This window comes from Suncus etruscus, chromosome 10 (assembly GCF_024139225.1).
Source record: "Suncus etruscus isolate mSunEtr1 chromosome 10, mSunEtr1.pri.cur, whole genome shotgun sequence".
NCBI classification, from domain to species: domain Eukaryota; kingdom Metazoa; phylum Chordata; class Mammalia; order Eulipotyphla; family Soricidae; genus Suncus; species Suncus etruscus.
This window is the reverse complement of record NC_064857.1, coordinates 3,272,608-3,285,122: the sequence shown is the minus strand read 5'-3', so window position 1 is coordinate 3,285,122 and position 12,515 is coordinate 3,272,608. Positions and strand designations below refer to the sequence as shown.

Genomic DNA, 12,515 nt, shown 5'->3' with positions numbered 1-12,515 from the left:
CTTGTTCAACCCCCCACCAAAAAAAAAAGGAAAAAAAGGAAAGGACTATAGTAGACTGTACCAATCAATGGGGAACAATGTGCTTTAGGGTCCACTGTCCACTGAAGTGTTAGAAGGTCCCTTGTATTTCGGCAGGTGAAAGGAGGTGGGAGGGAACAGGCAAGTGCCCCTCTAAGACTAGTTGACGTCTGTTCTGTTCCTAGCCTGAAACAGGGAACATTAGTTCAAAACCTTCTGAACACCTAGCCACACTTCACGTCTGGCAAACCAAAAGTGACACAAAGCACAGGAGCGGAGGCCAGAGGGGTAGGGTGGGGTGGGTACAGGCAGTCAAGAAGTCTCCCCTTTTCATCCTAAAACTTCAACAGAAATCAGAATCCTAAGGATTGGGGCTGGAGCAATATGACAGTGGGTAGGGCGTTTGCCTTGCATGCCGCCAACCTGGGTTCGATTCCCCGGCATCCCACACGGTCCCCTGAACCTGCCAGGAGCGATTTCGGAATGCAGAGCCAGGAAGAACCCCTGAGGGCCGCCAGGTGTGGCTAGTATACCTAAATAAATACATAAATGCAAAAAAAAAAAATTGCTGCGGATCTCGAAGTACTGACATTCAGAAATGCCCTCCTCCTTTTCCCAGGGGATTTAAGACTTTGGGGATAAAACAAGGGTCATCAGGTGAGCACTCTGATCTTTCCGTCTGTCCTTGCTCCCCTTCACAGCTAAGCTTCAGAGGCTGTTCTTCGGATGAGGTCGCCAAAATAAGCTGTGATTGTCTTCAGTTTATTGTTCAGGAAGTTTTGTTCTATTTCCACTTGTCCTCCAGGTCCAGCTAGGGAGGCCACCTGAAAAATAAAACAAGACAATTACACATGATTTTGAGATGAACCATTTTCTCCCAGTGTACTGCACAGTAGTAGTAAGTCTCAAAATGAGACACCCCAAAGATTCATTCTTGACTTTCCAGGTAACTGAGAACAGACTTTTACGGCGATACTCGCTACTTCAATCACTGGATATTAAAGTGCTGTTGTAAAATGGACCTAATATTAGGTTGAAGCATCAGACAACAGAGAACTCAGAAGAGGAGGGTGAGAAAGTCAGATTTAGGGCTGCGCACTAAATCGTCTAAAAGGCAGGCTGCTTTTTTTGTGTGTGTGAAATTCCACATGGTCCCACAAGCAGAGAAATAATTCCTGAGCATAGAGCAAATCTCATGCCCTGACCATTGCCAGGTGTGGTGTCCCCCCCCCCCCCCAAATAAAAGAAAAGTCAGATTTATCCATTAAGTTACAAACAATAACCCTGCCTAGGACCTTTGTCCTGCTCATCTCTTCTACATCTACCTCATTTGCCAGTATTCATGACACAGGTTGTAGGGAGGGTTAGGGAGGGTACTCTGAGTACCCCAGAAGAGCAGGACAAAACGGGCTTCTTCTGTCGAGAGGGCTCGCGGCCTTCTTTCTCCATGACTAAAGGATCTTTTGATTGTTTTCTGACTGGGTGACCTACGGTTCCAGGCTACGGTTTTATGTACTTGTATCATCATTTATTTTTTTGGTGAAGCAAGATAGTTTTTATTGAAAACTCAGATATAAGAGAGAATAAGAAAGTACATATATAAAAAAGGGACCGGAGAGACAGCACAGAGGTAGGGTGTTTGCCTTGTAGTGGATGATCCAGGACAGACACAGGTTCAATCTCAGGCATCCCATATGGTCTTCCAGGCCTGCCAGGAGCGATTTCTGAGCGCAGAGCCAGGAGTAACCCCTGAGCGCCACCAGGTGTGCTCTCCCCCCCCCCAAAAAAGAACGTGGTCTATTCCACATTGGAAAAAGTAGAGGCGTAGAGACAAGCAAGAGAGATCAGAGTCCAAGGGGAAACATGAACTTGAAAAACAAGCCTCTGTTTTCCTTTTTTTTTTTTTTAACTGCCCTCCCTTTTCAATGTGCTAAGCAACTGTTTTGTGAATGACTAACAAACTGGAAGCTGGTATTAGCCCCCGTCCACTTCCACAGTGAACACAGAGAGGGAGTTCAGTGAGGAGACAGGAATCCACACAGCTGCTCAAGTTTCTGCTCCATGGCCAAGTTGGCCTTAAGCAGTCGCAGTGTGAAACATTTTTGTTGGTTTGTTTTTTTTTTTTTTTTGGTTTTTGGGTCACTCCCGGCAGCACTCAGGGGTTCCTCCTGGCTCTACGCTCAGAAATCGCTCCTAGCAGGCATGGGGAACCATATGGGATGCTGGGATTCGAACCACCATCCTTCCGCATGCAAGGCAAATGCCCTACCGCCGTGCTATCTCTCCGGCCCCGTGAAACTTTAAAAAAAAATATATCTTTACTTAAGCACCATGACTACAAACATGCTTGTCATTGGGTTTCAATCATAAATCTCCCCACCACCAGTGCAACATTCCCACCACCAATGGCCCCCATCGCCCTCCTCCCTGATCCCGACTGTATTTGAGACAGGCATTCTACTTCTCTCACTCGTTACTACTGTCATGATAGCTGCCCTCTCTCACCACTCCTATTCAACATAGTACTAGAAGTACTTGCCAAAGCAATTAGGCAAGAAAAAGAAATCAAAGGCATCCAGATAGGAAAAGAAGCCAAGCTCTCACTGTTTGCAAATGACAAGACTGTATTTAGAAAACCCCGAAGACTGCCAAAAAGCTTCTACACAGAAGAATAGATTAGAATAGATTCATGAAGGTAAGGCGTTTGCCTTATAATTATGCAGAAGGTCATTGGTTCAAATCTCAGCGTCCCATAAGCATGCCAGGAACGATTTCTGAGCATGGAGCCAGGAGTAACCCCTGAGCACTGCCGGGTGTGACCCAAAACCCAAAACACCCCCCCCCCCCAAAAAAAAGAATAGATTCATATAGTAAAGTGGAAATCTACAAAATTCACACACACACACACACACACACACACACACAAATCAATGGCCTTCTCGTGTATCAATAATGATAGAGAAGAAATGGACATTAAAAAACAATCTTGTGGGCCCGGAGAGATAGCACAGCGGCATTTGCCTTGCAAGCAGCCGATCCAGGACCAAAGGTAGTTGGTTCGAATCCCAGTGTCCCATATGGTCCCCTGTGACTGCCAGGAGCTATTTCTGAGCAGACAGCCAGGAGTAACCCCTGAGCACTGCCGGGTGTGGCCCCCCCAAAAACAAACAAACAAAAAACAATCTCGTGAGGCCGGAAGAGATAGCATGGAGATAAGGAGTTTGCCTTGCATGCAGAAGGTCGATGGTTCAAGTCCCGGCATCCCATAAGGTCCCGAGCCTGCCAGGAGCGATTTCTGAGCAGAGAACCAGGAGTGACCCCTGAGCGCTGCCAGGTGTGACCCAAAAACCAAAAACTAAACAACAACAAAAAAAAATCTCATGGGGCCAGAGTGGAGCAGTAGGGTGCTTTCCTTGCATGCAGTTGACCCAGGATGGACCTCAGTTCGATCCCCAGCATCCCATATGGTCCCCCCCGAACCAGGAGCAATTTCTGAGCACATAGCCAGAAGTAACTCCTGAGCATCACTGGGGTGGCCCAAACCCCCCCCCCAAAAAAATCCCCCAAACCAATCCCATTCACATTCGTGCCACACAGACTTAAGAGTCAACTTCACTAAAGATGTGAAGGACCTGTACAAAGAAAACAACAAAGCCCTGCTTTAAGAAATAAAAGACACCAGGAAATGGAGACACATACCCTGCTCATGGATCGGCAGGATTCACATCATTAAAATGGCAATACTCCCCAAGGCACTGTACAGATTTAATGCGATCCCGCTAAGGATACCCATGACATTCTTCAAAGTGGATCAAACACTCCTGAAATTCATCTGGGACAATAAACATCCACGAACAGCTAGAGCAACCCTCGGGAAAAGGAGTATGGGAGACATCACTTTGCCCAACTTTGAACTGTACTACAAGGCAGTAGTCATTAAAACAGCATGGTATTGAAATAAAGAGAGAATCTCAGATCAACAGAATAGAAAAAATTGAGTATTCAGAGAATGTTCCCCAGACATGCAATCAATTGATCTTTGATAAGGGGGCAAGAAATGCAAAATGGAGCAAGGAAAGCCTCTTCCAGAAGTGGTGCTGGGACAACTGGTCAACCACATGTGAAAAAGCGAACTCAGATCTCCATCTAACACATTGTGAAACTTTTTGTGTGAGTTCAAGATCAAATTTTTGGAGTCAACGTTTTTTTCACCCAACTTCTCAGAAACAGTTCACCAGACATCCCTTTCTCAGAGTTGGAGGAAGAAGGCTGAGGGGGAAGGTGGGATACGGGGGAAAACCCCTTAGGATTCAGAGAGCTGTAAACTGGAAAGAAAGAGACTCTCTGGGCAACAGACAGGCAACGTGGACAGTTAGAGACGCACAATTCTGCACCTGATTCTCAATTGCCACTAAAAAATGTGTGTGTGTGTGTGTGTGTGTGTGTGTGTGTGTAGGCTATTTAAAGGTAAAGTCTAATTTCGATGACACTATACTAGCACAGCAAAAGGTAAAGTTTATAGTCTTTCATCAGTGACGATATAGATTTTACAGTAATTCAACTTCCTCTTAGGGAAAAAAATCATAGTTAAGAAATAGGGAAGTACAAGAGGTCATTTTATAGTACACTCTTGAAAGGGAAAAAGAAGCTTCCTACTTGCCCAGTAACTATGTCAACATCGCCAAACTCTGCCACACAAAATGGCTATTTTGAGCCATAATAGAATACAATCCAGGCTAAGTGTCTGCTATAATTACTAAAAAGCAAACAGAAGCACCACTACTTGCTAATGAGGAATATAACAAAGTAACAACAGAAAATAAAACTACCCAAGCAGTCTCAGAACTTTAACTCTCGAGAAAAAAAGTATTATGGGTTTTAAGAACAATAAAAACATTATTGTACTAATGCCCAGAGACTGTAGAGTTGAGGGCTGGAAGGACTGGCTCACGATAGGAAGCTCACCAGAGTGGTGAGTGCAGTCAGGGAAATAACCACACCAGCAACATATCATGACAATGATAGTGAGAGAAACAGAATGCCTGTCCTGAATGCAGGCAAGGGGTGGGGGAGGAGGGAAATGGGGGGCATTGGTGGCAGGAAGGTTGACTGGTGAAGGGTGTGTGTGTCCTTTCTTATAAATAAAACCCAACCACAAACATGCTTGTAATCATGGTTCTTAAATGAAGATATTGTTTAAAAGCAAAAGTTTTCTAAGAACCACAAGGGGCAGTTTGTGGGCTATAGCTAACTCAGTACTTAGAGGATCAAAGGAGCCAGGAATCAAAAAAAATTTTTTTTGGTGGAGGTCACACCTGGTGATACTCAGGGGTTACTCCTGGCAACGTGCTCAGAAATTGTTTCCGGCTTGGGGGACTGTGTGGGATGCCGAATTAGAGCTTCCTGTATACAAAGCCTGTTAATGCTGGACTCCATGTTAGTATATTTTTATAAGATAAAAATGAAGACGGTCTCAGTTTCAATTTCTGAGCCCTGAGTACTATACATATTTATAATCTGTATTTGGTTTTCATCCAGTGTGTGGACCAGAGCTTCCCAAATCCTTAGAATTTCCCAAGTGTGGAGAGAGATAAAAATATCTCTTACTGATAGCATGGTAAGGTAAGGCGTTTGCCTTGCATGCAGAAAGACAGCGGTTTGAATCCCCGCATCCTACATGGTCCCCGAGCCACCCAGGGGTGATTTCTGAGCATAGAGCCAGGAGTAGACCCTGAGCACTGGGCTGAGTGTGGCCCAAAACCAAACCAAAACAACAACAACAAAAAAGATATCTCTTACTATATCAAAGAGGCAAGGTTTGGGGCCGGAGAGATAGCATGGAGGTAAGGCGTTTGCCTTTCATGCAGGAGGTCATCGGTTCGAATCCCGGCGTCCCATATGGTCCCCCGTGCCTGCCAGGAGCAATTTCTGAGCCTGGAGCCAGGAATAACCCCTGAGCACTGCCGGGTGTGACCCAAAAACCACAAAAAAAAAAAAAAAAAAAAAAAGAGGCAAGGTTTTTGGGGAGGCAATTAACAGGGGCCCCTTCCTTTTTCCAATGGTCAGGGAAAGAAACCATACCACTAGAAGGTTGGTATTTACTCTCAACCACCCTGACTCCTGGGGTTAAAAAAACAAAAGTGCTGTGCTGGAGATACAGTGTAGAAAGTAAGGGACTTGCTGGCAGTGCACGTAGCTTACCTGGATTCTTTCCTCAGCATCACATTTGGCAGCCCGAGCAAGTAGTGCCAGGAGTGAGGCCTGAGCACAAACAGTCTTGACTAGTACTGGGTGTGGCCACAAAACCAGCCTTTCCCACAAGTCTAGTGAATGGATGGATATAATCTCATATATGACATGAGTAAGATTAAACTGAGAAGTATGGTAGTTTTTTCTCTCTCGACTTTATCAATGGCTGCCTTTTTTAGAGGGTCTTTGAATAAGAAAGAGGAGTTTTTGAGTTCTACTACATAGAGTTCATAAGTTATATTCTATACTCATTTGTTAAGTTTCTTTTTCTGGGGGGAGAGAAGGGCCATAGCTGGTGATGCTTAAGACATTATTCCTGGCTCTCCACCTGGGAATCACATTGAGAAGCACCTTAACCACCATATCAAGGCTCTGGTCCCATGGGAAGTAGGCTATTAAGTGGTCTTTTCTGCCCCTGCTGGATAAGGCCAACCTGAGCCCGATGGATCTGTCCCCCTCAAAAGTCTCCCCCCTTGAGCAACACCTCTCCCCCTTTGCTAAACTTCTCCAACCTGGAAGCAGTTGAAGCACCGGGTAGAATGCAGAAGGAGAATTCACCTGCCATAATTGTGGATAAAAGTCTTGGAAGGACCCTCAAGCACAGATGACATCCCGGTTGAGGACTTCAAAGTGATGACTTAGCCTTGCAATCAATTGAAGAAAAAAAAGGAGGGCTGGAGAGATAGTAGAGAGGGCAGGGCACTTGCCTCGTACACAGAACCCGGGACACAGGTTCCTGTACACTGATCCCTAGTACCACCTATGATTCTGAGGCCCACCAGAAGTGATCCCTGAGAGGACCCCCCAATGGAAACAACTGAGAAAGGTCCAACAAGAAAGGAGATAATATGAGAAAACTTCAGTCAGATATCAGTGATCCTAAAAGCATAGATACAATAAAAGAGATAAGCAGAGTGACAGAAGCAGAGGAAGGAACCAGAGTTCTTGAAGTCAAGATGGACAAACCTCCCAAAAAGAACACACACACACACACACACACACACACACACACACACACACACACACACACACACACACACAACACCACCAGAGAATTATAGAACATTCTGAGGAGAAATAACATGTAAATTACCGGTACCTAGAAGAAAAAGAAAGGAAGTGGGAAAGTAGTGTTAATGCAAAAAATTATAGCCGAAAACTTCCTCAATTAAAGTTCTACAGAATGTCCCAGATGCAGGAAGTTTAGAGATCTAATTAAAATAGACTCAAGCAGAAAGCAGTAAGACTTGGCACAGTTACAACAAGGGTCAGAAAGCAGTGAGAGCAAACACAAAGTGTTCCGAATTAGAAGGGACTTGCCATAAAAATCACTGTACGTTTTTCAAAGGAAACCCTCCCCAACGCTTTGTCTAAGGGATCGTCATGCAAACTCAACGATGCAACACAACCTTCACTGACAAAAAGTAGCCGAAGAAGCACATCACTGAACCAATGCTGCTCTTCTAGAAAAGACCAAGGATAAAGAGTAGGTGCAGAAATAGCCTCAACGATCTGAACACAATGATCAAAAGTAAGATTGGCCAGACCAAACAGAAAACTGGACCCAATCTTCTGCTACTTGCAAGAGCCTAACTTGGACTGTCATAGTAAGTACAAGCTCGAGGAAAAGATAAGAAAGTTGTCACATGAGCAAATAGCATGCAATAAAATTCAAGATCAGATAATCAGATGATGATAATATCAGATAAACTAGACATCACAAAAATGCAGTAAGGGCCAGAGAGATAGGACAGCCAGTACGGCACTTGCCCACACATGACTGACCTAGAGATTCATCCTCAGAGATAAATGACCACCGAGCACAAGGCCAGGAGTAAACCCCAAGCAACAGGTAAGTCAACAACAACAAAACATAAGAGCCCCCAAAACAAAGACAACAAAGGATGGACATTATATAATGTTCAAAGAATCTATTCATCAAGACTGACACTCATTAGCATATATTCAGCAAAGGACCAGATTATGTAACACAATTCATAGAAGACCCGGAGGACAGTATAAATAGGAAAACACAACAGCATTAGCAAATGCAACCACACTTTCTTCACCATTGGGTAGATCGTTCAGACAGAAACACAAACAAACAACTGACTTAAATGAAGAATAGACAAGATGGGCATAACTCTAGAGGGTTCTCCAAACCCCAAATGTTGAGCACACATGCTTTTGTTTGTTCCTGGCCTTAATCAGGGGTGCTCTGGAGTTATTCCTGGCTCTGGGCTAAGAAATCACTCCTGGCTGGCTTGGGGGAGCAAGTAGGATGCAGGGGATCAAGCCTGGATCAGTTGCATGCCAGGCAAACCCACTTACCCCATTATGTTATCGCTCAGGCCCCTGAGCACACTTTTTTTTAAGTGCTCAGGGGTCATTTTCCAGGAGGGACAACGTGCAGGTGTCTAAAACAAATCTCTCAAAACAAAGAGACTAGAAATGGTTATTTTGGAGGTTACTTAGGTTTTATGTTTTGTTGTGGTTGTTGTTGTTATTGACCTCCTGTTGCTTAGAGTTTACTCCTGGCCTTGCACTCAGAGATTATTCATTTCATCTCTGATGATGCCAAAGGAACTAAACGCTTTGATCATGACTTTCTAGATATGGCTTCCACCTATGGGAATCTGGAAAAAAACTCACATAACTGCAAGTTGAACAATGTACTACTGAACAAAGGGAACTACTAGAACAAAAGGAAGTTAAAAAAGAAATAAGATTCCCCGATACAATTGAGAGTAAAGCCACAACATATCAGAACTTATGGGAAACTGCTAAAGCTGTACTAAGATAGTAGAAGCTCACAGGACTACAGACATTCACCAGGAAGTAAGAATAGATGTAAATATAGGACCTAATTTCACACCTCAAGAATCTAGAAGGGGGGCCGGAGAGATAGCACAGCAGTAAGACGTTTACCTTCGACGCAGAAGGATGGTGGTTCGAATTCCAGCTTCCCATATGGTTCCCCAAGCCTGCCAGAAGCAATTTTGGAGCACAGAGCCAGGAGTAACCCGTGAGCACTGACGGGTGTGACCCAAAAAACCCCCCAAAAATGAAACAAACAAAAAAGAATCTAGAGATACAAAGGGAGCCCCCAAAAGGAGGCAAATAGTGAAAATAAAGTAGAATTTAGTAATATGGAAATAAAAACAATCCAAAAATCAATAAAACCAAGTCAATTTTATTTGGCTTGTTTTTTTGGTATACCCAGAGGTGCTTGGAGAACCATTTGTGGTGCCAGGGATCAAACGGGGTCTTGTACATGTAAGACAATGCTTTTACCCTGGGACTAGCACTCCGGCCCCAAGAATTGCGTTTTCAATTTTTATTTATTTTTTTGGTTTTTGGGCCACACACAGTGACTCTCAGGGGTTACTCCTGGCTATGTGCTCAGAAATCACTCCTGGCTTGGAAGACCATATGGGACACTGAGGGATTGAACCGTGGTCCCTCCTAGGCTAGCGTGGGCAAGACAGACACCTTACTGCTTGCGTCACTGCTCCAGCTCCAAGAATTGTGTTTTTAAAAGAACAAATCATATAGACACTGTCTGAGTCTAGACTCACTTAGAAAAAAATAATTGATAGATCAGAAAATGAAAGGTGAGAAAATATAATAGATATCTCAGAAATAAAAAAGATCAATGGAGATTACTTTACTATGAATGACCTATGGCACTAAACTGGAGTATCTACAAGAGATGGAGACAATTCTAGAGCCCTATAACTCCCTGAGCCTAGAGGAAATATAAAAGCAGAGTTATAAAAAAAAAACCTTCCCCAGAACAAAGGACTAGACTCAGGTATGGTCACTGGTGAGTTTTTCTAAACCTTCAAGCAGGAACTTCCTACTCATTCTTCTCAAGCTCTTCCAGAAAGTGGAAGGAACTAGACTCTTCCTTATCAGTTTCTAAGAGACCGCAGACCAAAAGTAGCACCTTGATACCAAACGCTGACAGAGACTGAAAAAGAAAAATTTCAAACCAATACCCCTGATAAAACATCAACGCAAAGAGCCTTAAAAATATGTGGTAATGGGGAAGGAGGAATGAACTATGAGAAAACGGTGGATAGACTCTGAAACACTGGTGCAAAGAGTGGTCTGGTGCGTGGCAACCATGGGACGACCTCGGTATTACCATACCGATACCTTAATAAAATAAAATATAAAGACATCTAAAATGTGTGGTACAGGGCTGGAGAGATAGCATGGACATGGAGGTAGGGCATTTGCCTTGCATACAGAAGGACGGTGATTCGAATCCCGGCATCCCATATGGTCCCGAGCCTGCCAGGAGCGACTTCTGAGCGCAGACCCAGGAGTAACCCCTGAGTGCTGCCGGGTGTGACCCAAAAAGAAAAACAAAACAAAACAGTGTGGTACAAAAATAAAGATAGGTAAATGATGCAGAATGGAGAGCTCAGAGATATACCCTCAGATTTATGGACTATGTCAAAGAGCCGGCTATGTAACATGGAGCAAAGAAAGTCTTGCTAATAAAAGTTGCTGCAAAAACTGGACAGCCACATGCAAAAACAAAACAAAAATAAGTCAACAAAAACTAGATCCATATCTTGGCACTGCTCACAAAAGTTAGTTCAGTGTAGATTAAAGACCTTGAGAGTAGATGAAGACCCACAAAATACATGAAAGAAAGAACAGGAGAAGCTCTCTAGGATATGGGCCCCAGATGTGATTTCATTTCACTGGCAATAAAAGCAAAACAAAAATTGAAGGATAGCAAATTAAGAGGTTTTTATATTGCAAAACAAAACAAAACAAAACAAAAAGAGTGGGCTAAAATAAAACTGCATCTTATTGACTGAGAGAAAATATCTGTATTTTCAAAGGTCAATCGAAGTGTGGGCGGGAACACATGAAAAGACGGACAGGAGAGGAGCACACTCAAACTTCCGCAAGATGACGTGAGGATGGAAAAAGGATCATGGAAAAATGTTCATCATCACTGATGACCGGGGAAATGCAAATAAAAAAATGCGAGAGAGGTTTCCCCTCGCACCAACTTATGAGAATGTTCTCTATCAAAAAGCCTGCAAACGATTAGTGCTGGCATGGAGGTGGTGCAAAAGGAATTCTCACTCATGGATGGTGGGAGGGCTGCTCCGCTCAGCCTCTCTGGAGACTTTTAAGAAACTGAGAGCTTTCTTAAGACTCTGAAACTAGGGCCCGGAGCAGTGGCGCAGTGGTAGGGCATTTGCCTCGCACGTGGCTGACTCAGGATGAACCACAGTTTGATCCGCCACGGTCCCATACGGGCCCCCCCAAGCCAGGAGTGATTTCTGAGTGCATAGCCAGGAGTAACTAACCCCTGAGCGTCATTGGGTATAGCCCAAAACAAAAAATTCAAAAAGACTCTGAAACTATTCCTGGGCACCTACCTACCCCAAGGAGACAGGAACACTGATCCGAAAGGAGACACATCTGTGTTCATCACAGCAGTGGTTCCAAATCAAGAGCTGGGAACAGCCCATGGGTCTGTGGACACGGTGTAGACAAAGTAGATAGAGTCTACTCAGGCCAGAGGAGAAGGAGAAGTCTTGCAGTTGGTTGCATCAGGGGTGGGAGTAGAGAGCTGCGCAAAGTGAATGGAGTCAGAGAAAAAGAAACAAGGAAGCCCAACAGGGATGACCTCGCTTCTTTGCAGAGGACAGAAAACAAAAAGGGTCTGACAGGCCCCACTGGAGCCCAACCCTGAGACAAAGGCAAGGAAGTTGTGGGAAGATAAGGATCTGAGCAGGAAAAGCTCAGCCCCAAGTCAATGTCCCGGTGAGTCTTCAGTCCACCATTTAGTGTCTTTCTACGGACCAAACACGGACACGGACTAGGACTATTGGCTCCTTCCTTCAGCTTCTCTTGCTGCCTAGCTTCTATCAATTGTTCCCAATCTCAAAGTGGACTACCCAAGGAGCTCAGCAAGCAGGCAGATCACAGAGGTTCTGGAGGCCACACGATACATCCAGGCTGACAACCTGCCTTGCTGAGTCCACAGCTTTGACACAAACTCTTTTTTTTTGTTTTGGTTTTTGGGCCACACCCGGCGGTGCTCAGGGGTTACTCCTGGCTGTCTGCTCAGAAATAGCTCCTGGCAGGCACGGGGGACCAGATGGGACACCGGGATTTGAACCAACCACCTTTGGTCCTGGATCAGTTGCTTGCAAGGCAAACACCGCTGTGCTCTCTTACCAGGCCCTTGACACAAACTCTTTAAACTAAGC

General features: G+C 44.5%; 1 protein-coding gene across 1 annotated transcript in view; it reads right to left on the bottom strand.

The window, feature by feature from the left end:
- Window positions 1–309: 309 nt before the first annotated feature.
- The window catches only part of TGS1 (trimethylguanosine synthase 1), a 50,370-nt gene continuing 38,164 nt past the window's right edge, over window positions 310–12,515 (bottom strand). Inside the window, exon 13 of the mRNA XM_049782408.1 lies at window positions 310–842. Within this exon, the coding sequence (XP_049638365.1) occupies window positions 720–842 (123 nt within the window). The 3' untranslated portion in view covers window positions 310–719. The remainder of the gene's footprint in view (window positions 843–12,515) is intronic.